General features: G+C 41.1%; 4 protein-coding genes across 20 annotated transcripts in view; 3 read left to right on the forward strand and 1 right to left on the reverse strand.

Annotated features, from left to right (window-relative positions):
- Positions 1–6,161, forward strand: part of NSD3 (nuclear receptor binding SET domain protein 3) — a 117,296-nt gene extending 111,135 nt beyond the window's left edge. For all 6 annotated transcript variants that reach the window (XM_045460155.1, XM_045460173.1, XM_045460164.1 and 3 more), the window contains one exon: positions 153–6,161. In XM_045460155.1, coding sequence (XP_045316111.1) covers positions 153–394 — 242 coding nt within the window. In that variant the 3' untranslated portion in view covers positions 395–6,161. The remainder of the gene's footprint in view (positions 1–152) is intronic.
- Positions 6,162–6,450: 289 nt separating this feature from the next.
- On the forward strand, positions 6,451–12,408 carry PLPP5 (phospholipid phosphatase 5). 7 transcript variants are annotated; one of them, XM_045460495.1, is made up of 8 exons: positions 6,451–6,925; positions 7,119–7,187; positions 7,667–7,757; positions 8,181–8,244; positions 8,791–8,915; positions 9,588–9,758; positions 11,121–11,309; positions 12,156–12,408. In XM_045460495.1, exons 1-7 carry the CDS (start codon positions 6,482–6,484, stop codon positions 11,279–11,281), a joined length of 1,125 nt encoding a protein of 374 aa, XP_045316451.1. In that variant the 5' UTR covers positions 6,451–6,481; the 3' UTR covers positions 11,282–11,309; positions 12,156–12,408. The 7 variants fall into 7 exon arrangements, with proteins under 7 accessions (XP_045316451.1, XP_045316441.1, XP_045316460.1 ...); XM_045460485.1 differs by having other exon boundaries at positions 11,121–12,408; XM_045460504.1 differs by lacking the exon at positions 11,121–11,309.
- A 335-nt stretch (positions 12,409–12,743) lies between these two features.
- The window catches only part of DDHD2 (DDHD domain containing 2), a 42,221-nt gene continuing 27,421 nt past the window's right edge, over positions 12,744–27,543 (reverse strand). For 4 of the 6 annotated variants that reach the window (XM_045460242.1, XM_045460233.1, XM_045460221.1 and 1 more), the window contains 9 exons: positions 27,261–27,383; positions 26,075–26,170; positions 24,901–25,029; positions 24,634–24,789; positions 24,050–24,152; positions 23,741–23,911; positions 22,886–23,045; positions 15,370–15,477; positions 12,744–14,907 (listed from right to left, as the gene is read on the reverse strand). In XM_045460242.1, coding sequence (XP_045316198.1) covers positions 15,396–15,477; positions 22,886–23,045; positions 23,741–23,911; positions 24,050–24,152; positions 24,634–24,789; positions 24,901–25,029; positions 26,075–26,170; positions 27,261–27,383 — 1,020 coding nt within the window. In that variant the 3' untranslated portion in view covers positions 12,744–14,907; positions 15,370–15,395. Of the gene's footprint in view, positions 14,912–15,369; positions 15,478–22,885; positions 23,046–23,740; positions 23,912–24,049; positions 24,153–24,590; positions 24,790–24,900; positions 25,030–26,074; positions 26,171–27,260; positions 27,384–27,543 lie in introns of those variants that run through there. The other 2 variants (XM_045460230.1, XM_045460250.1) reach the window with 2 other exon arrangements.
- Positions 18,390–19,636, forward strand: LOC123583780 (ragulator complex protein LAMTOR3-like). The gene is given in 2 exon segments (XM_045450888.1): positions 18,390–19,230; positions 19,232–19,636. Coding segments are annotated over 2 exon segments (450 nt in total). The 5' UTR covers positions 18,390–19,185.

Below are 27,543 nucleotides of genomic sequence, written 5' to 3' on the forward strand. Positions count from 1 at the left end.
GGTGCACCTGCTCGTAAGTTTGGCTGAAATTCGGAGTGGTGCTCAGGTGAACTCGGTCTCCAGTCAGAGAAGACGGTGGGAACGGGGGTGTTTCACGGGTCGTCGAGGCGGGCACTGATGGGGCTCTTTTCCCTGTCCCCACCCCTCACCAGGAAAGTGGGAGTGCCCGTGGCACCAGTGCGGGGAGTGCGGCAGCGCCGCCGTCTCCTTCTGCGAGTTCTGCCCGCGCTCCTTCTGTAAAGATCACCGAGAGGGCGCTCTGGTTCCCTCGGCCCTGGAAGGCCGGCTCTGCTGCTCAGAGCACGACCCCGAATCTCCTGTGTCGGCAGAGTACTGGAGCAAGATCAAATGCAAGTTGGAATCGCAGGATCGTGGAGAAGACCTGAGAGAATAAATGGGTGGTGATTTCTTTTTTTTTTTCTTTTTATTGAAATGACAAAAAGAAAAGAAAAAAGGGGAATCGGTGACGCGTTAGTGGAAGAAGAGCCGGCTGCGGTGCGCGCGGCCTTGGCCTTCAGCGCTGCCTTACTGAAGTGCGAATGGGGGAGCCGGGTGGCGCCGGCAGGAGCAATTGCTGGGATCTGGTTCTGTTTTGTCAGCTTGCGGCCTCTTCTGTAGCGGGCCAGATTCCCTTGGTCTTTTCTTGCCTTTTATTGTGCTTCAATGCCTTTGCAGCTGGAAAAAGAGATGTCTTCGCTTTTAGAAGAGAAAGTTTTGTTAATGAGATAAATTTGAAGTCTAGGATGTGTTCCTTGGGTGTAAAAAGCAAAAGTAGCCATCATTCCTTTATTTATTTTCTTTTTTTTTTTTATCTTAAGAAATGTAGTCAGGTAGTCTGTTCAGTGTGCGTGTGCGTCTCACGTAGGAGCTGGAGCAGGCCCTCTGGAAAAGGCTCTGATGATCTTCATATACCTCTTTGCTGAGCAGTAGGGAGGCTGACTTCTCTTTCCCCTCAGAACGTCTTTCATAGTCTCAGAGAAGGGCTTTATGGGAGTATTGGATCTGGCCTCGAGAACAAAATGCCTCAGTGGATTTTACCTCTGTGGTCTTAACCTAGGTGGGCTTTATGACATGATAACTCTACCTAGAAAGGAATGTAATGTGGTTTTGGGTTTTGGAGAAAGACAGAAGGGGGTGCGTTCACTGAGTTGGAAATGTTTTCCATTGATCGTGGACATTTTTGATGAAGTGTGTTTATGTGGACGTGAGTGGTCATCCCCCCTCTATCCTGGCACACTGACAAAGGCAGATAACGGGAGACGAGAGGCCCAGACCAGACACTGTATCATACAAGCACCATTTTCTGTTCAGTATAGTGGAGCCCCCTCGTCCATCTTGGAGAGAATTAAGGGCATTTCCTCTCTTGTCTCTGCTTCCCTGTCCCAATCAAACATTCCCTTTGTCAGCTCGCTGGCCGCTCAGCCATGTTTCCTAGTGGGAACTACACAAATGAATCTGAGCTGTATCTGAGTAGGTTTCTTGGTTTAGTTCCTAATTTGGGGGGCAGAAGGGGTAGGGGCAGCCCCAAGTTCTATGTAGACAATTTATATCTCGTATTATCTAGTAACCAACATCGCCCCCATTGAGGAAGGGGGACACTTCTACAGGGTAGGTAAGCACCACACAAACACACTTCGTTGTAGGAAGCACTTAGGCAAGCTCCCGAGAAAGCAGCGTTAGCAAAAATGGTTGGTGGTGATGCTTGGATCTCACAGATGCAAGTGTACCAAGGTGTCTGCCCACAAAATTCACTTGCATTTCATGTTTAGGAATATGTATATTCCAGTATTCCTGGTATGAAGTAATTAGTCATGTCATACCTTGTTGTAACACTGTGCTAAGTAGAAGTCTAGGGCTAGCTTGAATGAACTATAACTTTCTCTGTGGATTCTGACTGCTTACAGTTGCTGATACCTGGTAGCATTTATTTTCCCTCAAGAAGTTTCTAGGAACCTTATGAAGGTTGAGAGAGTAGATGCTCGGCCACATTCCTTCGGTTGTGTCACGCGTGTTCCTTTTTTCATGTCAATTTAGAGTTGTTCTCTGGAAAAAAGAAGAAACACTGTTTTGTGCCTCTTTTTTTAATGTAAATGTGTAATCGTACTGGGTTTTCTCTTGTAAAAAAAAAAAAAACAAAACAAAAACCACACTACACTTCCTTTATTTAAGCTCCTAAACTGCCATTTGCCTGATTCCAGCAATTAATTCTGAGGTGACTTCTTGGGCCTCCAGTAATTCTATTGATCAGACATGGTCCCAGAAGAAAGAGCAAAATGGAAAATGCTGTACATGTTACCAAATATAATTGCTATGAGTAACATGAAGTACAGCTTCACCAAAACACTAAACTCTTTGCAACATAATTGCTCTTGAGCAATTATATAGTTTGATATCCTTTTAAAAAATAATTTAAGAAAATCTAGGTTTTATCATACTAAAACTTTATATATATATATATATGTATATACATATATATATATATATATATATATATATATATATATATGATGTTTGCTTTTTTAAACTTACTAACATGAAGGATTTCCTTTAACATTCGAAGTGCAACTCTTGTTGAAATAGTATCAAACATGAAATCTTCTCTCCTTGCTTTGTTTCCAACTCAGTGCTATTTAATATCTGAGGACTTTTCTACGGTAAGCCAGGGTACATCCTCTGCACTGCAGGTACCTTAGGTTTAAGTATTTTTATGCAGCTTCTTCATTGTGTCGTGTTTGGTTCATATATCTGTAACAGCTCTGCTGAGATTTCATCGTTTTTGTTGGGGGTGGGGGGTACCTAATAGGATTGTTCTGCCATTTCAGAAATCAGGGTAGAAAACAAAGTGGCTAACCACAGCTCTGGAGTCTTTGTCCGTGACTGCTCTTTAACAGTCCGAAAAGTGGCTTCGGTCCTGCCAGTGCCAAGGAGCTCTCCTCACACCTCCGTGGTGTCACTCCTGACCTCTTTCATGTATTTCCAAGTTGCAGGTGATAGAAGCAGAGAGGGAGAGAGAGTTGCGCTCACTGCGCCTCGCCAGTGAGGTATTCCAAAAGACGTCTCTCTCTCTCTCAGGCTTAAGTTGGTATTTGTTAACTTTTAAATCTGTATGTGTGGTCAGAGCATAGATGGTTGGTTTTTATTCTTGTCCAAAAATGAGATAGCTCATGGCAGCATGGGATAATGGTGGTATTTTTTTTTTTAGCCTCCTGTTAATTCTTTGGAAGAAGAAGTGAATGTAAAATTTTTGATCATCAGCGTAAAGCTTCAGAAATCAGACAGTAACAACTACAGAGGAAATCCTGGAAGCCCTCCAGGCGCGTGCAGTGCAGGAAGGGGCTGGACCCCGGTCACAAGGGAGTCAGGAGGGCCGCCTGGGGCTGGGAGGGGGTGGCTGACCCTTCATTCCTGGAAGGCCAAAGCAGCTGGAGGAAGTGATTCACTCCTGTAATATCTAATCAGGGCTAGAGTCAGGAGGGAGATGGGTTTTATTTTCATTTTTATCTTAACAAGTTCCTCCTCTACCTTAATTCTCAAAAATGATGGCCTGAGCTATAGAATAGGCTGCCTTTTAGAATCATTGAAACTTGGAGCTGTCTGTGTGTTCAAGTCAGGACCATATCTTAAATAAATAAATAAATAATGGCGGGGGGCGGGGGGGGGGGGGTTGGTGGCTGCTCCTAGCTCCCTTCTGCCATTTCCACAGACTATTTGGAAACGTGCTTGTGAAAAATGTTTTGAAATTCTGAGATAATCATGTAAAGGACTCTCAGGGCAGGCTGTTGGACACGTTTCTTTCATGGTTCATGAAGTAGAGTTTCCTTTTGGACTAGTCACGTGGTCTGTGCTCCACGGGGCCGGACCCAGAGCTGCAGTGTGGAGGGTGGGGAGGCCGCTGTGCAGGGGAGAGTCTCTGGACTGCCCAGGATTCATGGCTCGTCCTTCACTTCCTTTTAAGTCCCACGCTCTTCCTTTAGCATTCACCTTAAAGTCAAGGTGCTGCCACATGCCACGTCCCGACAGGGTAAGGAAACGAGTTGCCGTGGAGTCCTCACGGCTTGGGAATCTTACATTTGATGTACTTCTCCGTGAGGTACCATGACCTTGGGAAGTTGCCTGATCGCTGGGCAGCGCAAATTCCGCTCCACTTCCTTCTTCCAAGGCTGCGGCATCTGGCCGCCCCAAGTCGTTGGGCCTTGTTGCTGCGACTTGACAAGATCATTGGGAACCATTTCCTTTGGCCCAGAGCCACCTCGAATTGGTCCCTGGTTATCTGTAAACAAAGAGTAGAACTCCCAGTTTCAGATGAGCTGGGGAATAGATGTAATTAGACAGCTTTGCCATGTATTAACAAATACTGAAAAGTTGGGAATTTGTATATACTGAAATCTACCGACTTTTACCTGGGGCGGGGACCGGGAGAGAAGGGGTAGAATAGGGTGAGGGCGGGGACTGATCATGTTTACCACAGGTACGAAGTAGTCACTTTAACATTGAGACCTCTGCCTCATTGAATTCAGGTTTTTTAAGTACTTGAAACTCTTCAGATTCCCCTTATTTTACAGTTATTTTTAAATTTATGAAGTAGAAAGCATTGTTTTGTATACTGTTTTGAAAACAAATAGCCTAGTCTCTTATCCTCTTTAGCTTGAATTAAAGGCAAAGTTCTGCAAATGGGAGAGGGTGTCCACAGTAGATATCTCAGATTTCATGTATGCATTTGAGGAAGAGACTCTTGCATGAAATACCAGCAGCATTTTTATGAATATTTCCTATGTATGTTCTTTATTTTGTCATTTTGTCAGCCCTATCCCCGTGCACCTCCTCTTTCCTTTTAATATATATGCCTGTGTAGGGAAAAAAACAAAAATTTGCACTTACGTTGCACTCCTGAAATGCAGGGTGTAACCTGCGTGTTTCAAAAAACATTTCCGTTCTTTTCTTGTCAGTCCATTGCTTAGGTGACAAGTTCAGGTGCTTGTGGCACATACGTGTGAAAGGGGAGGAGGAGGAGAGCGACCTGTGCCTCAGTAGCCCGTGCAAGTCCATTACGTGTAAGACAAAGGGAAAAGATAAACAGTTGCCAAAGTCATTTATTCAGCCCCTAGTTTTCTTACGTGACCTTCTCCATCTGCGGATTAGCAAGAAAGCACCCTCGGGTGCCAGTGCGCCCTCTCCCTGCCTGCTGCGGACCTCTGACTCGAGCTGGTGGCTCTCAGCAGCCAGCAGATCCCCGAGATAAGGTATTCGTAAGGTATTCTTGTCAGTTTAGGAGTGGACTGGATAAAATTTACTTTTCTACTTTTATCTCATTTGTGCTGTCACATACCCTGTGTCAAAAAAGAAAATCATATTGCCTCCGATGACCAAGATGCTAAATGATGATTACAACTGGCTAATAATTAGGTCCTTTTTATATACAGGGGTGTGTGCATAATTGGAATTGGTATGAGAAATTCATTTGTAACCACTTGTGATATTGCACAACAAACACAGATACCTACAGATTCTGTTTTCATTTTCTTGTGATCTTTATCTATGATAATGACCTTTGTAGATTGGTTATTTCTGTACTTTGTTTATCTGTAATAAACTTTGTAGATCCTGTGAAATGTTATTTTGCCTAAATCACTTGAGATTTGAGTCTTTAATAACAGAGCATCAATATTCACTAAAGTCAATCTCTTTTGGGTTTCTGTGGCTTGGCTAGAAGCTCTTGACACTAAGGGATTAGTGTTCATTTTCCCTGGGGGGTGTTCCACTAGGGCATTACTGTATAATGACTTGATGTTGCCACATAGACTTCAAGATACATGATATTTTGGGGATTTTGTTGATCGACCTATGTTTTACTGCATAGTGTGAAACGTGTAAAGCTTGGTTAACCTGTATATAGATAGCTTATTGGTGACTAGTTACAGTACATTTAGGATTGCCTGTAATTTTAAGCTTCTAACTACTGTGTGTGCTGGTAGGAACATAAATTTTTGTACATTATATTTACTGAGATGTTGCCTTTTTTTATTTGACAACTACTTTGGAATTCAGACGTGTTTTTTGCTTCCGTGAGGATTAATTTGGAAAGGTTCTTAATGACATTCCACTGATTTCAGATTTTGCTTGAGATTGACTTCAATAAATTGTCCTGTATGTTACAAATTAAATTGTGGACTTGTTCATTGCCTGTCATTTCTTGCCACAACTACTGGACAAGGGGTCATAATGGGAGCGAGGGGACCCGGCGCAGGGCTGAATGGCCCAAGATGTGCACCCTGAAGGGGAGGGGGGCGGCGGTGAGTCCGCAGCACTGCAGGGCCTTTCGGGATGTCCCCGCCGCTGCGCTGCGAATAAACGTGGGGCCGCACTCGTGGGGTTTGGTTTGGTTTTCATAGAGGTGAGGTCCTTGGAGAATGTCGCTCCCCGCTTGGCGTGGTAGGAGAATATCGAGGCACCGACTGGTTGGCGAAGGACGCCACGGGGATAGATGTCCCTCTCATCCGGTCGGGTTTCTCAGACTCCACGGAGAAACTGCTGCTTGGCTGGGCACCGGGAGCCAGCTCCCTGCCCAGCACCCTACAACGGCCCCGCTTGCTCCCCATTCCTTTGGCGAGGTGCTGCTCTCGGGACGGCGCCGGAGCCGCCCCTCCTTCTCCCGGGGTTGCCGACCTGCCCCGGCCGCGAGGTGGCCGCCCGCCTTCTGCGCGCGCAGTTCCCCCGGCGCCTGCTAGCCCGCTCTGAGAGCAGCCGAGGCCTGGCCTCCCGGGACGGCCCTCCAGGGGGCGGGCGCGCGCCCCGCAGCCGCCGCAGCGGCAGCCACGTCAGCGCGGCGTCTGTCCGGGGCCGAGCGCAGGATGGAGAAGGCGGTGGCGGCGGCGGCGGCCCTCGGGGCCGAGTTGGGCGTGCGGATCGCCCTGTTCGCGGCCTTCCTGTAAGCGTCTTGCGGTCGGACCCCACTCCAGACGGGCTGCCGACCCCAAAGGAGGCGGGCAGGCAGCCCCTGCCTCGGCCTGGGGTTCCTCGAGCGCCGCCCGCGGGCCGAGGTCCGGGGTTCCTAGGTGGGAAGCCCCGGCCCTTCCAGGAAACAAGCCGACAGGCTCTGCACATTTTTGTTTCTCCTTTAGGGTAACAGAGCTTCTCCCTCCCTTCCAGCGGCTGATCCAACCAGAGGAGATGTGGCTTTACCGGAATCCGTATGTGGAAGCAGAGTATTTCTCTACCAAGCCCATGTTTGTGCGTGGAGAACTAGCCTTCCTTCTGACCCTTAGTACCTGTTACTGAGCTTAATGCCAGGAAGCAGCAGGAGGTGGTGGTTTTGGCTCCAAAACGGAAACTTACTGTCCCCCTTGATGTGCTAAAAATTTTGTTTCCTTATGATTAGGATCCAAATTTAGCAAGATGTCAGTTTTTGCTCCAGGGCCATGTTCTGAGCTCTGTTCCTTAGGATGGGGATGGCCCGAGGGAACTGGTCATTTAGAAAAATGGGGTGATGGTGTTACTTGCTGGTGGAGCTGCTAGTGCCCAGTCTGACGCTGCTTATATTGACAGGGGAACAGGGAGCTCTGACACGTGAGTTCTGCAGTCCCTACCCCCCCTCTTTCCTGTGGGAGCTCCTTTAACAACTAGTGGTCTCGGGGTTTGGTTTTTTAACCTCTGCCATGTTCTGGTTCAGGTCATTGCATTTCTCTCCCCACTGTCTCTGATCCTCCTGGCCAGATGTCTCAAGAAGGCAGGCGGGACAGACAGCAGACAGGCCTGCCTGGGTAAGAACTAGAGGTCTCTGGCTGGGTTACCTCCTTGGTGCTGGAATGAGAAGGTGGGAGATGTGGGCTTCAGCCACTGGAGGTGTGACCTCAGCGGGTGGAGACCATGGGGTTCTGCATTCCTAAAGTCGTCCTATCTCCCCTGTACCCGTGCTGTCACCCATGACACTGAAAACTAGCACTCTAAGAACGTAACTTCCTAGCAGTGCCTATATGCACTGGTTAATTTGTACCCCAGAAACATCTTCAGCCTAGTGCAGAAGTTCTCTCTGTGCAACAACACATTAAGAGAATTATTTCCACGCTCAGCTCTGGTTGGAGCCTGACCGTTCCTGTCTCTGAAAGACATGGCTGCTCTCAAGAGACAATGACCATGCAGCGCCTCTGAGGCAGAAACTAACAGTAAGTTTCTTTGCTTTCCAGCTGCCAGCCTTGCCCTGGCTCTGAACGGTGTCTTTACCAACACAATAAAACTGATAGTGGGCAGGTGAGTGAGCAGGGTCCGCACCTGGGTGCCAGCCCTTCTCCCCCCCCCCCCCCCCCCCCCCCCCCCCCGCCCCCAGGAGGTAGTTCATGGCTGCACCACACAGCTTCCTCCTTATCCTTTCTTCCTCTGTCTGACCTTGCTTTTTTCACTTAACTCTTCCTCCCTTTCCCTATGGTAGTCCTGCAGGTGACACTTGGGCTCTTCGCTGCCCTGAACAGCATTTCCCACTGACAGCCGCAGCAGGGTCCACGTCCTCTAGAGCACCTGCTGAAGCTGCAGGGTGACTTGCTCTTTGCCCTAACAATTTATCATGTGCTGGACCGGCTCCCACGCACCCCACCCCACCCCCCACCTCCCGATTTAAATGCTGACCCTGGAAATAATGCTTTTCTTTTAATGGTGACTGACCTAATCCACTTCCATTATTTTGCCTGGGACACCATTTGACCGAGAGTAAATGGATTACGGATTACGGATGTCTGATAAAACCAAAAAATAATTTCTGGCGTTGTCAGGCGATCTGTGTTGAGATCATGCTTCTTTCAGGCCACGCCCAGACTTCTTCTACCGCTGCTTCCCGGATGGGCAAGCCCATTCTGACTTGAAGTGCACAGGAGACAAGGACGTGGTGAATGAGGGCCGGAAGAGCTTCCCCAGTGGACATTCTTCCTGTACGATGTGAACTTGACATCTCTGCCTTTTTGGGGGCCACTGATTTTAACCTAGGAAATGTGTGAGGATGGGATCATCTCACTAGTTTTGTTCTTGTATCTAGAAACTAGCGAACCCCCTCCTCTTCTTTAATAACCCCAAGATTTCACAAGTCTGAGCCTCAAAAATCAGGGAGGAGAGAGAAAGTGTAGTTTACCTTCATGAGATCTGGAACGTTTTAGGATTGTTGTATTATTTGCCTAGATCCTGCAATCTTGGACTAGTTATAAAAGCATTAACCTTTGCTGAAGGACTACTATGCGTCAGGTTCTTTGGAAGGCATTTTTGATTCTTACCTCATTTAATACCAAAATAGCACAATGAGGTGGGTAGTATTATTTTTATGATTCCCATTTATACATGAGGAAACAAAGGCATTGAGAAGTTAAATAACCTGCCCAATTGTTAGTATTCCAAAAACTATTCTCAGAATAAATATTAACTTTGGGACACAAAATAAAGTCCTTCATTTTCCCTTTTGTTTCCTCCTCCTCCATCATCAATGATCTCTACCAGAAGGGTATCCAGAAAGAATAAAACATGCATGCCCCCCCCGCCCCCACCACCTATTTGCAGATGGATGACAGCGCTTCCTTTAAGAGACATACACTTATAGGTTTTCCCTCTTCTAGTTGCATTTGCTGGTCTGGCCTTTGCTTCCTTCTACCTGGCGGGGAAGTTACATTGCTTCGCGCCACAAGGCCGTGGGAAGTCTTGGAGGTTCTGTGCCTTTCTGTCGCCTCTCCTCCTCGCAGCTGTGATTGCACTTTCCCGCACCTGTGACTATAAGCATCACTGGCAAGGTAAGCAAGGTATTCGTACCGTGCAAGTTCGCACGTTTCACCCACCATTTTACCCCAAGCATTTGGCACAGAGGAGACGCTGAATGTGTCTGCTAAATGAATAAACAAATAAGTATGGGAGGGTCTGGGTTTCTGAACCAGCTGTATGGAGCATGGGAAAGCACAGTTTCCTTTTAAGGAGCAATATCCTAAATTTTCCATTACTCTGAAGCATCATAAATTCAGAATAAACTACAAATTTCATTTTTCTCTAAGAAATTTTTTACCACAAACCTCAAAAGCTCAATTCACTTAGGGTCTTAAAAATCAAGTTTGTTGTCATGAGGTTTTTGTTCAGAAACTAAAGTTCAAGAAAACATAAAATTGTAGTTAAACCAAAGAAATTTAGGTTGAATGACAAAGCAAAACATCCAAGTGACAGAGTACCTTCCCAGAAAACTCCTAATTCAAAAAAAAACCTGACAGTATTTCCTAAAAGTCCTTAGGAGCCCTAAGGCTCCTAAAGAATAAACTTTTTTTTCTTTTTTCCTGCAAAGAAAGGCAACTCCTGAGGAGTTTATTGCTTCCTCTAGAACTCTTTAAATGATGAAAAGGGGGTTAATATCATTAAGTGAAACGTTATTCCGAATTTTTAAAAAATTCAATCTGGTATACTTGGAAAAAGGCTCATTTACACTTATTTAACTAAAGATGTGTTTTGATTTGGTTTAGAAAAGAACCTGATGATAATCCTATTACTCATATAACAAAACTGAGAAAGCCTAAAGAAACCATAAACCTGGAATTGAGGTTTTTTTGCAGCCCAAACAAGTAGAGAAACCTGAAGGGCCAAGGTCTCTGTACCGACGTACCTCATTTTATTGCACTTTACAGATAACATGTCTTGTGCAAATTGAAGTTTGTGGCGATGCTGTGCTAGGCAGGTCTCTCAGTGCCAGTTTTCCACATTTGCTCACTTCGTGTTTCCCTGTCTCATTTTGGTAATTGTTGAATATTTCAAACTTTTTCATTATTACTATATTTGTTATGGTGGTCTGTGATCAGTGGTTATGACTTGCTGAAAGCTCAGATGATGGTTAGCATTTTTTTAGCAATAAAGTATTTTTTAATTAAGGTATATGCTTTTTTTTTTTTAGATGTAATGCTATTGCACACTTAATAGACTACGGCACAGTATTAGCGTAACTTTTGTCTTGCACTGGGAAACCAAAAAATCCATCTGACTTGCTTTATTGAGACATTCGCTTTACTGCAGTGTCTACAATTGAACTCGCAGTATCAGTATGCCAGCACCGCGTGGTGTTTTAACATGATTTACGAGTCTAATATGATTAAGAGAAGACCTTATCTCTTCTCTTTCAGACGTACTAGTTGGATCCATGATTGGCCTGACATTTGCCTATGTCTGCTACAGGCAGTATTATCCTCCGCTGACTGACGCAGAATGCCATAAACCATTTCAGGACAGACTTGTACTTCCCATTGCACAGAAGCCTGGTGATCCTTATCATTTTAGTATTTAGAAATTGGAACTACCTCAGTGGAGATTAGGTGAATCACCCTTCGTAACTGCCCAAGAATTTCTGACCTTTTGTCTCTTAAGAGGTACAAGTGAGGACATTAGCACTTCATTCTGCCTCCATATGTTTATGCAGTTTTGCTCACATGGATTTATCATGGAGTCAAAGTTCAAGGTTCTTTTTCACTGCTCTGTGCCACACATTTGGTAAAAAGATCATACAGTAGTCTACCAGCTGGTATCCCAATATCTACAGCATTTTACATTTCATTTAAATGCCATTCTGGGAAGGATCTTTCACAAAGAAGCCTTTGCAAGGGGTGCCTGGGTGGCTCAGTCAGTTGAGCGTCCGACTCGATTTTGGCTCAGGTCATGATTTCAGGGTTGTGGGATTGAGCCCCATTTCGGGCTCTGTGCTGAGCATGGAGTCTGCTTAAGATTCTCTCCCTCCGCCCCTCTCCCCTGCTCACTCAGGCTCTAAAATAAGAAAAAAAGATTTTACAAAGAAGCCTCTACATATCCTAGAAGCTAGAGATGAATTTCCATTTTCTATAGCTCAAAATCTTAAAATCCAGGGCATGACCAACTGAAATTTTGGTTCTGTTTACTTTCTGTGGTGACAATTCCATCAAACCTTATATAGGAAAATGTCCAATTCTGGCTGTTTTACCTTCCTACATATGTATCTTACCTGAGTCTAGTCAAATATTGCTGTCCATTTTAAATACTGTGGACATAAATTATTTATTGAATTACTAAGTAAACAGTTTTAAAAAATGGTAAGGACAAATGAGGTGGAAACCACCCTCAGTTGCTAGTACTGAAATATACTCCTAAACTGTGCTCACTAGTTTCCTTCTCTCCATGCATGATTGAAGACCTGCCCAAATGCATCAACTCTGCCAACTGGCTAAGGCAGGAAAGAAAAATTACAGATGTGGTTATCTAGCAGAAAAATGAACTTTCTGTGACCCTTCTTCAAATGGGATACAAGGAACAATTTTACAGGAGATGCTACAGGACCTACAAGTACCTTTCTCTTTACAATCGTACTTTAAATATAACCTTGGCTTACGTGTTTCTGTATCTTCAGTGTGTCTTTTTCCTTCAATAAATGTGATATTCAAAGAAGATGGTGACTGTGGGTGTTTTTGGTCCTTAATACCACACGAGAGCCAGAACATTTCCAAAGTAAAACCCTGGATTCCCCATCTGACATAAGTGACACGACTATCAGTAGTAGAGGCTGATACCTGCAATTACTGAAGAACAGTCTCAGTATTTATTTTGTAATTGCCACGGTTTACTGTATCTGCCTAAAGAAAACACCAGTCCCCGGAAAAGAACTTAAATATTAGTTCTCTGCCCAAACGTTATCTTTTTAATTTGCTTTAGAAATATATACGGGGAGAAAATGGTTATTGTATTAACTTTCTGTATAATGGATGAACCAGGTAAAAGTAGGCAACTGGTCAATATGGTTTTATTTCAGTATTTCATAAACTTTTAAATATAATCATGTAAAAAAACAAACATTTCAAAAAGTGCAAAATATTAGAAAGCTAATCAGTACTATTAATCTTTCCATGCAGACAATCTGTTGCTGAAATAAGCAATACAAATTCTGTAGCAGGAAATATGTATAAAATGATACTCTACAGTTGAAAAATAGTCTTGGTCAAGACACTGCACATGATACGACCAAAGTAGTGCAAATAATATATAACTAAAGGATTTAAATCAAGCCTATCATCCTATGTGATGTGCAACCATGATGCTACCACAGGTGGAAAGACGAGATATCAAGCTCTTGTACAGCTGCCTGCCCCTCCCCATCAGGAAAGAACCATTTCTTACTCCCAGCAGTGGTTGATCTAGCTATCCCAGGGGTATGCTGTTCATCTTTGGTTACAGGAACTCCTCCTTGCTTGTCCTTTGGTTTACTCTTAAATACGCTCTATTCTGCTAATAGGAAGAATAAACTTAAATTTGAAGACAACTTGACAAAAGCTTCCCCTCTAAAATATAATTAATGCTACTTAATTCTCAGTAACCCTTACTTCACACTCAGTTTATATAGAAAAGTATTCCATGTATCTGACACTTCTTAGTGGCTACGTCAGCATTAGCCTGTAAAGCAGATGGACAAGGAAAGGCCAGGCACTGACCCTGTACCCCAACCTCACCTCTACCATCTCTAAGGTGACAGTGATTAACTTCCTTTTCCTTTCCTCTCTGGAAAGGGATAAAGACCACTGCAGTTGAAGGGATGGCTGAAGTGAATGTTACATGCCAATGCACTGGATACCATGATACGTTTACAAAAAAACATTTTTTTATAAAAAACGAAAACACAGCTTGCCTGCCTGTGCCATTGTTATAGGCCTATGGAGTGTAAAGGACTATCACAAAGAGAACTGCAAAGACAAACTGACCAATGAGAAAGAAAACAGCACAGTGGTGAGCAGATGCCTGGAAAAAGTTAGTCTACACGCACCCATCATCTTCAAGGTACCCTTCACTTTGCATGCTCTGACAATGACTGCAATAGCTGTTCCTTGGCCCCGACAGGCATAGGTTTTTCTTGCAGAAAAAGAAACATTTCCCCTAGCCAAACCAACCTGCCCAACCAACACTGCCTGTGCCATGAGGCTTCTAATACATTTTCTGGATTATGGGTACCAAGGAAGGCAATGGTGTTTACAAAATGTTTTCAAACAGAACACACAGTACTACCTTCACCCAAGTGGATATGGTGGTTGACTGTCACAGATTCTATTTCACCATAAATGTACTCCTGAAAGATTTTTATTTATAACCAAAGCAGCCTGTCAAGGCTTGTATAACTTTGCCCTCAACTTAAGAAAGAAGCTACTATCCAATAACTAAGTCAAATTTCATCTAAACTCTCCTAAGTTGAAGCACGATATAAAAAGACAGGTCTAGGATATATAACATCTTTGCTTTATAAAGATGCACCTAATGTGAACTAAACTATCCACTTTAGACTCTGAGAGCAGCTCCAACAGCTGTGAAAATAATGAACAGCATCAGTGATTCCTCTGATCAACTGTCAGCTGTAGAGAATAAACAATAACTCTCTCCCAGCTACATTTTGGTCCTTCACAAAGTACTTGTAGGAAAGAAAAGTGGACTCAAAAGAATTTGCTCAACAGTCTTTTACACACCCACTTAGCCTTCAAGTGCAGAGAACACCAATGAGACATGTGTACCCCAAAATGCCTTCTGAATCTCAAGCCTGTTTCCAAACTAGAGCATTTTCTAAAGACAAGCAATAACCTCCTAGAAAACTGTCTACCCAAACCAAAATAAACTCAAAACAGACTTTACACTGTCTCAAGGAATAAGCAATAAAAATAAAGGATGGCACCTGTCACCCAAGAATTAAAGATGCAAACACGCCCCATTATGAAGAATGGCGAGTGCTTATACGAAGCCAGTGGTAAAAAGCAATACGGTCTTCTCTTTGCTTTTCTACTCACTTCCAAAAAAGATTATCTTCCAAAGACCCCAGTGGTAAGTGGCAGGTAACATGCAAGAAATGACGTGGCTGAGAGGAAAACGGCAGCAACAAGCAGGTAGATTTTCTGGGGAAGGATCCTTCAGTGTCTGTCTAGGGAAGAGTGGAAAGAGGTCACGATGCAGTCACAGCTGGAAGTCAGCCAAGCAGAATGCCAGAGCCTGATACATGGACGTTCTTGTTACACATCTAAAAGGCTGAGTAACTTAAATCTCAGGATGTGTTGTTCATAATTAAAATTCTAACTACTGCCATGGTAACTCTCAGATGATCAGAACTATTAAGATTCTGAGTTTAGATCCTAAAAATGATTAAGTGTTATTGGACCAAATCACTAGCAAAGTAAATGAACACTAACCTTTCTCTAAGTGGGCTATTGTGCTTTTTCCCCCAGGAATTTTAACCAGAGTCCCTCTAAAAATGAATAATAACCTAGATCTTGGTGACAGGCAAGAGAAAAGTATATTTATAAAGAGCCCAAGTCTACACTGTTCCCCATAACATATTAATATGTAGGAACCATGCAGCATACGTGACATTTAAAAACTCACATTAAGTAGCCATACATAGTTGATTTTTACTGTAAAGGCTGATCAAGGAAGATGCCCTGGGTTTGGTAGATTTCTTTGAGGACCAGCAATACGGTATCTTCAGACTCCCTGTAAAGAGAAAAATTTACATTGTAAAAAGCAGCAGCTAACGTTCATACTTAAAGATGCTTTACACATACTACCTCATTTACACAACCACTGTGCAAGTTCATTTTTTACAATAAAAAGTTCATTTTACAGTGGGATATTTATTACTCAGCCATAAAGACTAATGAAATCTTGCCTTTTGCAACAATATGAATGGACCTGGAGGTTGCGAAGTGAAGTGAACCAGACACAAATACCATATGATTTCACTTATATGTGGAATCTAAAATACAAATGAACAAAAAACCAGACTCTTAAACACAGAGAACAAATGTGGCTGCCAGAAGGGAGATGGGTGTGGGCAAATAGGTGAAGGGAATTAAGACATACTAACTTCCAGTTATAAATAAGTTGGGGCGCCTGGGTGACTCAGTCGGTTTGAGTATCCGACTCTGGATTTCGGCTCAAGTCATGATCCCAGGGTCGTGAGATCAAGTGCCGCATCCAGCTCTGTGAAGCATGGAGCTTGCTTGGCATTCTCTCTCTCCCTCTCTCTTCTCTCCCCTGCTCACACATGCTCTTTCTCTCTCTCAAAATAAATGCTCAGCACAAAGTCAGACACAGGGCTTGATCCCATGACCCTGGGATCATGACCTGAGCCAAAATCAAAAGTTGCACACTCAACCAACTGAGCCACCGAGGAGTCCCTGAGCTATATATCCTTAAGGCAATCCTTCACGATGTTATTTTATATAATCAAATTTCTTTATGAACTGGATATGAGCAATTGCTGGGAGACACACAGAATAGTATCTGGAAGATGCATGAGAAATTCATAACATTGACTGTCATAAGATGGGAACTAGTGGTTAAGAAGCCGGTGGGAGGGAAACTTCATTATTATACCCTTTTATATCTTGAATTTTGAACCAGGTGATTGCATTACCTTAAAAAAAAATTTTTTTTTTTACTTTTTATTTTTGAGAGAGACAGAGAGAGAGAGAGTGCGAGTGCACTCATGCATGAGTGGGGGAGGGGCAGAGACAGGGAGACACAGAATCTGAAGCAGGCTCCAGGCTTTGAGTTGTCAGCACAGAGCCCGATGTGGGGCTCCACATCATAAGCCTGAGATCATGACCTGAGCTGAAGTCAAACACTTAACCAACTGAGCCACCCAGTGTTACCTTTTTTCTTAAGTTTATTTATTTTGAAGGAGAGGGAGAGTGGGGGGGAGGGAGGGAGGGAGGGAGTCTGTGAGCATGAGCAGGAGAGGGGCAGAGAGAGGGGGTGAGAGAGAATCCCAAGCAGACCCTGTGCTATCAGCACAGAGCCCGTGTCGCTGACAGCACAGATCCTGCTTGGGATTCTCTCTCTCGCTGTGCCCCTCTCCTGCTCACATTTTCTCTCTCAAAATAAGTAAAATGTAAAAAACAAAACAAAACAAAACTAAGATGACCAACTGGATGGCTCTTCCCATACTGTCCCAAGAATGAGCTCTGTGAAAAGGGAACAGTTCTTGGCCATTTACTACTAAAATTTTTTTTTTTTTTACATTACCAGACATACTGCTAGACACTTTTTTGTTTGGTTTTTGTTTTTTTTGTTTTTTTTTGTTGTTGTTGTTAGAGAAAAAGAGCACATGCACAAGAAGGGGAGGGGCGGAGGGAGAAGCAGAAAGAGAGAATCTCAAGCAGGCTCCAGGCTTTAAAAAAAAAAAAAAAAAGAAAGAAAAGAAAAGCAACCAAGTTTAAAAATAAAATAAAAACTATAGTGTGCAAAATACACACATTGAAAACTACAGAACATTGCTGAAGGAAATTAAAGACCAAAATACACTGAGAGATACTGTGTTTGTGGAGCTGAAGACTCAATATCATTCAGATGTCAATTCTGTCATTTTATCTGCAGATATTATGCAATCACAAAATCCCAGAAAGCTTTTTATTTGAAATTAACAAGCTCAATTTAAAACATACGTGGAAATGCAAAGGACCTACAGTAGCTAAAATAAAGAATAAAGTTGGGTGACTCACAATACCTGATTTCAAGACTTATTTTGAAGCTACAGTAATCAACACAATGTTTTACTGGCATAAAGACAAGCAAATAGATCGATGGAACAACCTAGAACCAAGGTAATTCGGTCTCCATCTGAATAAATAAATGTTGCTACAACAACTGGATAGCTACATGCAAACCAGTGAACTTCAATTCTTACCTCACACCATATTAAAAAATTAACTCAACCAAAATGGATCACAGACCGAAATATAAAAGCTAAAATGATATAACTTCTAGAACACAAGTGATATCTTAATGACTTTGGATTTGGCAAAGATTTCTTAAATATGTTAAAAAATCACAAACGTCAATAAATTGGACTATATCAAAATCAAAAACTTTTGCTCTTCAAAACATTTTGCTGGAAAAATGAAAAACCACATTCTGAGAAAAAAACATGTATCTGAAAAGGACTTGTAACTAGCATATAGAAAGAACTCCTGAAACTTAAAAAGATAATCTATTTTCCTTAATGGACAAAAGATTGAAACAGTTCTCCAAAGAAGATGTATAGATGGCAATCACATGAAAATATATTCAACATCATTAGGGAAATGCAAATTAAAACCATAGTGAGGTGCTATTACAACACATTTAGAAAGGCTAAGAGACAAATCATGAAGTTATCATACCGAGTACCCTTGAAGATACGGAGCTATTGGAACTCTCAAACATTGCTGACGGGAATGGAAAATGCTGGCAGGAAAAGTTTGGCAGTTTCTTTTTTATTTTAAGTCAGCTCCACACCCAGTGCAGAGCCCAGTGCGGGGCTTGAACTCATGACCCTGAGATTAAGACCTGAGCTGAGATCAAAAGTCGAACGCTTAATCGACTGAGCCACCCAGGCACCCCTGGCAGTCACTTTTAAAAATACTTTTACCCTACAATACCTAGCCATTATTCCACTCCTAGGTATTTTCCCAAGAGAAACTAAAGAATATGTCCATATAAGTCTTGTACACGAATGTTCAGTTTTATCTATAATAGCCAAAAATTGGAAACACCCCAAATGTCCACCAGCAGGTAAATGAACAAATTGGGGTACATTCATACAATAGACTACTACTTGGCAATAAAAAGGAAAGAAACTGATACACATCATGGAGAATGAAGGAAGCCATACAAAAAAGGGTATATATAATAGGATTCCATTTATTAAAAAAAAGTCATATGGCATAATGCCAGCAACTCCAACTGTAAGTATTTGCAGATCTACTCATGATTAGGTGAAATGACATAAACAAGGTGTATAAAGTTCTAGAGTAGAGAAATCTAAAGAGACCCAGCAATAAAGACTATTTAAATGAATTACAGAATATTCATATAGTGGAGTACTAAAGCTACAAAAGAATGGAGAAACTCTTTATACCTGATAGGCAAAAAACTCCAAGACTCGCTAGTAGAAAAAGCAAGTTACAGAACAATACCTATAATATGATACTTCTGTATTCGTTAAGAGACATATAATACAGTCACATATTCACACCTGTGGTATATATGTATAAAATAGACCTCTAGAAGAAATTAGTAAGGAGGTTCCTCAAAAAGTTGAAAACAGAACTACCCTGTGATCAAGACTGTCTTTGAAGCTGTCCCTGAATTTACAGCTGAGAGAACACAGCAGCCCAGAAAGCCAGGAGTGGACACTGTAGGAGAAAGGGGTTCATCATGGTAGATGACCTAAAGTGATTGTTGGATAAAAAATCATCAGGTTGTTGAAGAGCTCCATGCTATTGTTGTGTCACATAAAGATGAAGTGCCTGTTATTAAAGTGGCCAATGATAATGCTCCAGAGCATGCTTTGAGACCTGGTTTCTTAACTACTTTTGCTCTTCCAACAGACCAAAGGAGCAAACCTGGACTTCCAAAAAGTGAAAGTATCATCTGTTACTGTAACACCTACTGGGTGGTTCAAGTCAATTGTTTACTTTTGGTGGTGAGTTTCACAGCCAGCAGCAATGCCAATACAGGACTAATTGTCAACCTAGAAAAGGAACTTGCTCCATTATTTGAAGAATTGAGACAGGTTGTGGACGTTAATCTGGCAGTTGTTTTGATGTATACCTTAACTTTCCTTATAACAGACATATATCAATCCAGCAATCTTTACAGACCATAATACTTGTATCCCTGTACTCAAGAAAGGGCCCTCTTTCCCACCTTACACTAAAAAAAGAGCCTATAGATAAAATTTATGGACATATTGTTATCTTTTCATGCGTAGGGTATTTTCTTATTTAGTGAGATCTGGGAATACCACAGAAATGGTTCAATACATCACAGCTCTCATGGTGTTAGCCAGTCACCAACTACGCATGAGATTCTATTCAGTGGGTCAGAATCAAAATTGTACTTTGGGGGTGCCTGGGTGGCTCAGTCGCTTAAGCATCTATTTTCGGCTCATGTCATGAGTAATCTCATGGTTTGTGAGTTTGACCCCTGCACTGGGCTCTCTGCTATCAAGTGCAAAGCCTGCTTTGGATCCTCTGTCTCCCTCTCCCCCTTCCCCATTTGCACCCAGTCTCTTTCTCAAAAATAAACATTAAAAAAAATAATTACACGGGCGTGTGGGTGGCTCAGTCAGGTAAGCGTCTGATTCTTGATTTCAGCTCAGGTCATGATCTCATGATTCATGGTTTGAGTTCTAGGTCGGGCTCTGCACTAACAGTATGGAACCTATCTGGGATTCTCTTTCTCTGTCTCCATCTGCCCCTTCCCTTCTCATATTCTCTTTCTCCTCTCTCTCTAAATTAAAAAAAAAAATTAATTTTTAAAAAAATTAAAAAATGATCCACTTGAGCCATTAAGTGCTACCTACTGCATAATATGCCCAGTCCTATAAAATGAACCAGGAGCTTTTTATTGTGAATAACAACAAGGATGTATTTTTCTTTATAGTGTTTTATTTCTTTGCACTGAGTGTGAGGAAGATATAATGGCTTAGTAAAAGTAATAAAATCAGTAAAATTACTAAAAAAAAGGAAGAATGGGGCGCCTGGGTGGCTCGGTCGGTTGAGCGTCCGACTTCGGTTCAGGTCATGATCTCACGGTCCGTGAGTTTGAGCCCCGCGTCGGGCTCTGTGCTGACAGCTCAGAGCCTGGAGCCTGTTTCAGATTCTGTGTCTCCCTCTCTCTCTGCCCCTCCCCCGTTCATGCTCTGTCTCTGTCTCAAAAATAAATAAACATTAAAAAAAAAAAATTAAAAAATAAAAAAAAGGAAGAAAAAAAGAACACCCTATGATCCAGTGATTGCACTACTAGGTATTTAACCCAAAGAATACAAAAACAGTAATTCAAAGGGATACATACACCCCAATATTTATAGCAGCATTACCTACAATAGCCAAAATATGGAAACAGCCCAAGCCCATTGATAGACGAATGGATAAAGAAGAGGTAGTATATATACACAGTGGATACTACTCAGCTATAAGAAAGAATGAAACCTTGCCATTTGCAACAACATGGATGGAGCTAGAGAGTATTATGCTAAGTGAAATAAATCAGAGAAAGACAAACACCTATGATTTCACTCATATGTGGAATTTAAGAAACAAAACAAATGAGCATAGGAAAAAAAAAAAAAGAGAGAGGCAAACCAAGAAACAGACTCTTAACTGTAGAAAACAAACTGATGGTTATCAGAAGGGAGATGGGTGGGGGGATGGGTGAAATAGGTGAGAGGATTAAGGAGTGCACTTGTGATGAGCACCAGATGGACGTATGGAAGTGCTGAATCACTATCTTGTACACCTGAAATTAACATTACACTGTATGGTAACTAAATGGATTTAAATAAAAACTTAAAAATATAATAAAGAACCATAATTTAAAAAGAAAGCAACCCTTTTTCAGATTTCTATCAAGCCACATCAGCAGAGATCATTCTTAAGAGCATTATTTTGGCCTCTTACAGGACTGCTTTTATTGAGTTGCACTTAGATTATATGTCATGGCCTCTACTGTACTTATTATCTAGAGATAAAACTGACTCCATCAAATAATAATCTCCTTTATCAGGACTCAATAGAAAAATTCCTCTCAAGACGTTAAAGCATTATTTTTTGAACTCTTACCCCCTACCCATCTTATTTTCCTAGTTGTATTTTCCTTTAGTTTCAAATATTTGATGATTAAGTTCTTTTCTAATAGATGAATTTCAAAAAGCATCATTAATCCATTCTACAATCCATCAGATAGTTATATTTAATAATGATTAATTCTGTTGAATAAGTTCTGGGGATCTAATTACAGCAAGGTACTATAGTCAGTAACACTGTACCATATACCTGGAAGTTACTAAAAGTAAATCTTAAATGTTCTCATCACACACACACGCACAATATATAATTATGTGCAGCGATGGAGGTGTTATCTAATCCTATTGTGTTAACCACTTCACAATATATACATGTATCAAATCATATTGCACATCTTAAACTTGTATAATGTGTCAATTATATCTCTAAATCTTGAAAAAATATTTAAACATTAAAAGATTAAACATTAAAGGGGTGTCTGGGTAGCTCAGTCAGTTAAGCGTCCAACTCTTGGTTTAGGCTCAGGTCACGATCACACAGTTCGTGAGCTGGAGCCCCACATCGGGCTCTGCCCTGACAGCGCACAACCTGCTTAGGATTCTGTCTCCCTCTCTCTCTGCCTCTCTCCCTCTTGCTATCTCTCTCTCTCAAAATAAATAGAAACATTTTAAAAATTAAAAAATTAAATGTTAAAACAAAACAAAAAATAAAGTCTGTTCTAGCTACTATAAACACTTTTAAATGGGTTTAAAATACTTTTAGCAACAGTAACATATTTGTCCAGTGCATTCATACATACCCATCCTGTCCTACAAATAGCCAAAGGACACCACTTTAAAAGTGGTTTTAGGGGAGCCTGGGTGGCTCGTCGGTTAAGCATCCGACTTCGGCTCAGGTCAGATCTCACACTCCGTGAGTTCAAGCCCCACATCAGGCTCTGTGCTGACAGCTCAGAGCCTGGAGCCTGCTTCAGATTCTGTGTCTCCCTCTCTCTGACCCTCCCCCATTCACACTCTGTGTCTGCCTCAAAAATAAACATTAAAAAAAAAAAAAAGTGGTTTTAAAAACTAAACTAACTGAACTCATGGCTGCTGGCATCATCTGCCCATGCTCTATCAAACAGCAAAACAAAATGTGTTTAAATCAGATTTCTTTAAATGACATGATTGTTATTTTGTAATTACCTAAATGAGAAATCACTCTAATCCCAAATGTACACTAGCCTATCCTCTCTTTTCTGTATCTATCAAATATCTGTAAAATAATCAGACCAAAAAAATAAATAAGTAAAAACTCACACCCCAGAAACAAAAGCAAACAACACTTACCAGTAGCATAGATGGCTTTGCAAAGCAAATAAATATTCATTAAAACTTTCAATGGGCTTCTCTTGTAGCACATAGTCAATGCGTTGGCCTCCATTCAGCATTCCCACATTGATGGGTGGGACTTCTTTAACGGCCACAGAGGCCTCTTCTGTGTTAACATCTGGACATGGAGGAACCACAATAACCATCTAAAAGCTTCCAGTCCCCCAAGATTACCCTAACTTCCCCTCAGATGGCTAAGTTTACAGTGGGATGAGCTACTCTCTGTTCAGAAAGCTCTCTGCACCTTCTTCCTTTCAATCCCCTTAAAGCTTCTCCTCAAGTCACAATGATTTTGTCCAATCCCATTTTTTCTTTCCTGTACCTCTGATAGCGAATTCATTTGCATCTGGTTTATAAATAAATGTACCTATAGAAATCTTTAGGCAGTTGAAAATTAAAGCAAAAAGAATGCAAAGTTAACTGTGAAATTCAGAGGAGATATATGAGCTAGTGCCCAGCCAGGAAAATAAAACGGACTAATGAATACACAGACATTCCCCTGAAAAAGCTTCACAGAGGGATCTAAAATCCAGAATTCCCAAGTGAGGAATGTCTTTTAACGCCTCTTGACCAGGTGCTTAGCTTCTCTTGACATTTTTCCTCACAAATAATGTTTTTCCATAATTCGTGGCTATTCGATAATAGGAAAAGACTAGCAGAGCTGAAAGCCCATTAGGACTCATAATATTGGTCCTATACAATAAAAAGGGAAAAACGGGTAAGTAAGAACTCCTGGGAGAAGAAGAATTACACATCATGGAGTTACTCTTATCTGATGTGATGTAGGAAATCAAAGTGTACAGTGTCACTGACCACTTAGCTTCTCTGAACTCGATTCCGATTCTGCTTCAGTTTCTTCTGCAGTTTCTGAAGCTTGTAAGGCAGGGTATGGAGCTCTGGTGAAAGACTTCCAGGCCATCCGCAGTGAACCTAACAAGTTGTTCTTAAGGTCCATACTCATCCTGGTCAAGCCCTCTCTCAGTTCTGAAACATACATGAATAACAACATTACATGGTTTACAAAGAGTTTAGGGTCCAACACAGTTAAATAAAGTGAATGAGATCCAGTCAGTTTGCACTGACCAGACCGTCTAGAATTACAAGTTCTGAACTCAGACTTACCTAAGTGCATCCGCTTCCTGCCTTTATGGTGTGGGATCAGCATTGGCTCAAATTCCACTCCTGGGACCACCATCGGTTCAATCCTATAGGCCACAGGATCAAACTACATAGAAAAAAAATAACAGCTACATATATACCTCTGCTGAAGAAACTCAGAAAGTCTTAGGAACTATCAGGCAAGAATAACTATAAGCTCATTAAAAAAAAAAGTTATTTTGCCTCATCACTTTCAGATTCAAACGATTATAAGTTGTCTCATTACCAGAAAATAATATAGAAAAAAAGCAAATCAACACAACAGAAAATTATATGCTCTTGGGGCACCTGAGTGGCTCAGTGGGTTAAGCATCAGACTCTTATTTTCGGCTCAGATCTTGTGGTTCATGGGATTGAGCCCTGAATTGGGCTCACACTGACAGCATGGAACCTACTTGGGATTCTCACTCTCCCTAGCTCTGCCCCTCCCCTCCCCCCCCCAAAATCAAGAAATAACCATTAAAAAAAAAAAAAAAAAGGAAACAGAAAATTATGTGCTCTTTACCAATGAGCCCTAATATTCAGGTGAAAACATGTCCAATGCTTACAGGGTGATAAATATTGAAGAAACCTTTGCATGTTGGAAATTTATAGTTGGGATCAATTCTTTTTAGTCCTCGGACGGTAAGGAACATTCCAATGGGCGAGCCAAAGGCAAAAAATATCTCTGGTTTATAGATGAGCCGGGGGTATTTTACAGACACCTGGAAAGAGGATATAAAAATATCTCTCATTGTTAACGGAAGTGACAATTGTTCCTACCATACCAATGGCAGGCAATAAAATGACCAAAGAGAATTAATTAAAATTGTTACCTGCCCAATGCCAACATCCAGATAGTCACCATTTCCAGTAGAGTCTGTTTTATTGCAAAACTCCAATTCTTTGGGGATGTTAGATATATTCACCCCTGAAGCTGGCTGCAGGATTGGTCTATTAATACCCTAAAGAATAATACAATGCCGTGAAGCTATGCAGTAAAAATATCCAAAGGCTTATACAGTTTTTTTATTGGTTTGAAAGGATGCTTACGAGTGTTCTGAATTTTAGGAAGAGTCCTCAAAAAACAAGATAAAGCTGATGAAAACAAAAATTGTCTTAAATAATGAACTAACATCCATACATGCTCTAAAATGGTAAAAGCTGTACACAGCCATTTGGTCAGCAGTTGAAACTTCAGGCAACCATTAGGAGAGAAAACAACAGCAGAACATGATGAAAAAGAATGCTGAGGGTTGCTAAGGAGTTCAATCAAGTGCAATGCCCTTTTAATGGAAGCAAAATGTCGTATCTATGAGTATAGAAATTTATGCAGATGGTGGGCCAAGAACTGGGCCTTAAGAAAGAACTGAACAGCCTGCCACAAAGTTGAAAGACAACTACTAAGATATGGAAAGGAATTCAGTGGCCAAAAAAACTGAACGTAGAAGAAGTACGATTACAACGTGGATAAACCTCAAGTTCATTATGCTAAAGTGAAAGAAGCCAGCCACAAAAAGCCTCATACTGTATGATTCCATTTATATGAAATATCCAGAATAACAAAATCCATAACAACAGAAAGGCCAGTGATTCACAGGAGGAAGGAATGGGGAGTGACTGCTAATGGGTAAAAGGGTTTCTTTCTAGGGTGATGGAAATGTTCTCAAATTAGATAGTGGTAATGGTTACACAACTCTGTGAATACACTAAAAATGGCTAAATTATATACTTTGAAAGGGTGAATTTTATGGTAGGTGATGTGAATTGTATTTCAATAAAAAGGTTATGAAAGGAAAAAAACGGAATGGTGAGAAGACTCCAGGGAAGATAAGATTTCTGAAGCTAATAATATTTTTTAAGGATGTCAATATAAAAAATGTGTTTAATATCTAAAAAGAAAGCCGAAGATCAGTTAACAAAATTTCTTAGCTGCCTAAACACCTCACAAAGCATAAGGATACAAGGATGTCAAAAACTGTTTAATCCTACAAGCTATATTAAACATACCGTTGATTTTTTTCTGGTCCTAATGTAGTTTAATATCTTCTTTCTTGGTCCTAGGGGAATTCCCATTTCCTGAAGATCTTTGTCGGTACATAAAGCCTAGATATAGAAAATCAAATATCCTTCTTATTTCTAGGCAAAATAAAATAAATTACATGTCCTATTCTCTGAGAGGAGTAAGACCTAATCATTCTTGTTCTTTGCTTTATATTACTAGGGGTCCCTAGTGGTATAACATCATTAAGAATTTTAAGAAGAGAGTATTTTATTCATAAAAGCCTAGAGAAAAATAAAAGGTATCAATGCTATAGTAATATAGATGACATTATTACAAAAAAAAAAAAAAAAAAAAAAAAACCTACAGAAGTGAGTAGATAATGCATGACACAAAACACTCTTTGATTTCCATGCAGACTCAGATGTCACATTCCTGAGAAATACTATATCCCTACTCATGGACACAAGCAGTAAGAACATACAGCAAATGTGGAACATGAAACAGATGAACAATCAGTATCTCAGCTTCAGTGCTGCTTACCTGAGGAGGTTAAGGCTTCCTTCACCCTCCCAGACTAGGTTAGTTCTTAAATACCACTGTGTGCTTTTCCTACTCAGAACTTACCATAATTGTAATACAGTATTTAATATGTATCTTCCCTGCTACACTATAAACATAGTGATATGAGAGACTGTATCTGTCTTACTGACCGCTCTATCTCTAGTAGTTGGTATAGTAAGCCTGATCATATTAAGCATTCACTAAATATCTACTAAATGAAAGAATGTATTGCAAACCCGAAAAAGCACCAAAAAAGTGGCAAAAAACAAAACAAATAAAAAGCAAATATCAGCAGCAGAGCTCTTGAAGGTATAACAGAAACTAAGAGAATAGTTAGCGGTCATTTATTCTAACTCATGTTCACATTATCCGAGCTGTGTTGCTTTTTAGTCCTTGCTCTGCCACTATGTTTGTCGACATGGCTCCTCTGAACCTTGCACTTCCACAAAGCAAGATCACTTTATATGATAAAACAACACATAAACAAGCTAAAGGACATCACTAATGATAACAAAGTATTTATGACTAAAATGATTCCAAAGGGCAGGCTCTTAGTAAGTGGTAAGATGAAGATAAGCAATAAACATACTAAAAATGGTACAGTATAAAGTTTTAAAAGATTATTTTTACCAGTGCTTCCTTATCTACTTTCTCCTTCTCAAAGATACTAAAGAATTCAGAGAGTTGAAGTTTCTCCAAATCTTCCTCTAGTGTCAGTGTGTCTCCTTGATCCATGACAATATTTGGTGCATCCTAAAAATTAAATAGTAAAGCTCACATTCTCTGAATTTATTTAGATTTTCCTTTATTATTACTATTTGCCAATAAAAATGTATAAGAGTTCCACATAAAGATATACTTAATTTTAAATAAATTGTAATTTATATAAAATTTAAGAAGTGGCTAATCTCTA

Source organism: Leopardus geoffroyi, chromosome B1 (assembly GCF_018350155.1).
Source record: "Leopardus geoffroyi isolate Oge1 chromosome B1, O.geoffroyi_Oge1_pat1.0, whole genome shotgun sequence".
NCBI classification, from domain to species: domain Eukaryota; kingdom Metazoa; phylum Chordata; class Mammalia; order Carnivora; family Felidae; genus Leopardus; species Leopardus geoffroyi.

What these genes read in the sequence shown, in the direction of transcription:
- PLPP5 (XM_045460485.1), top strand. Translation starts at nt 6,482, where the DNA reads ATGTCCCTCTCATCCGGTCGGGTTTCTCAGACTCCACGGAGAAACTGC. An exon ending in ATGTGGCTTTACCGGAATCC is followed by an intron (nt 7,188 to 7,666) that starts GTATGTGGAAGC and finishes GTTCTGGTTCAG; the next exon opens with GTCATTGCATTTCTCTCCCC. An exon ending in CTATAAGCATCACTGGCAAG is followed by an intron (nt 9,759 to 11,120) that starts GTAAGCAAGGTA and finishes CTTCTCTTTCAG; the next exon opens with ACGTACTAGTTGGATCCATG.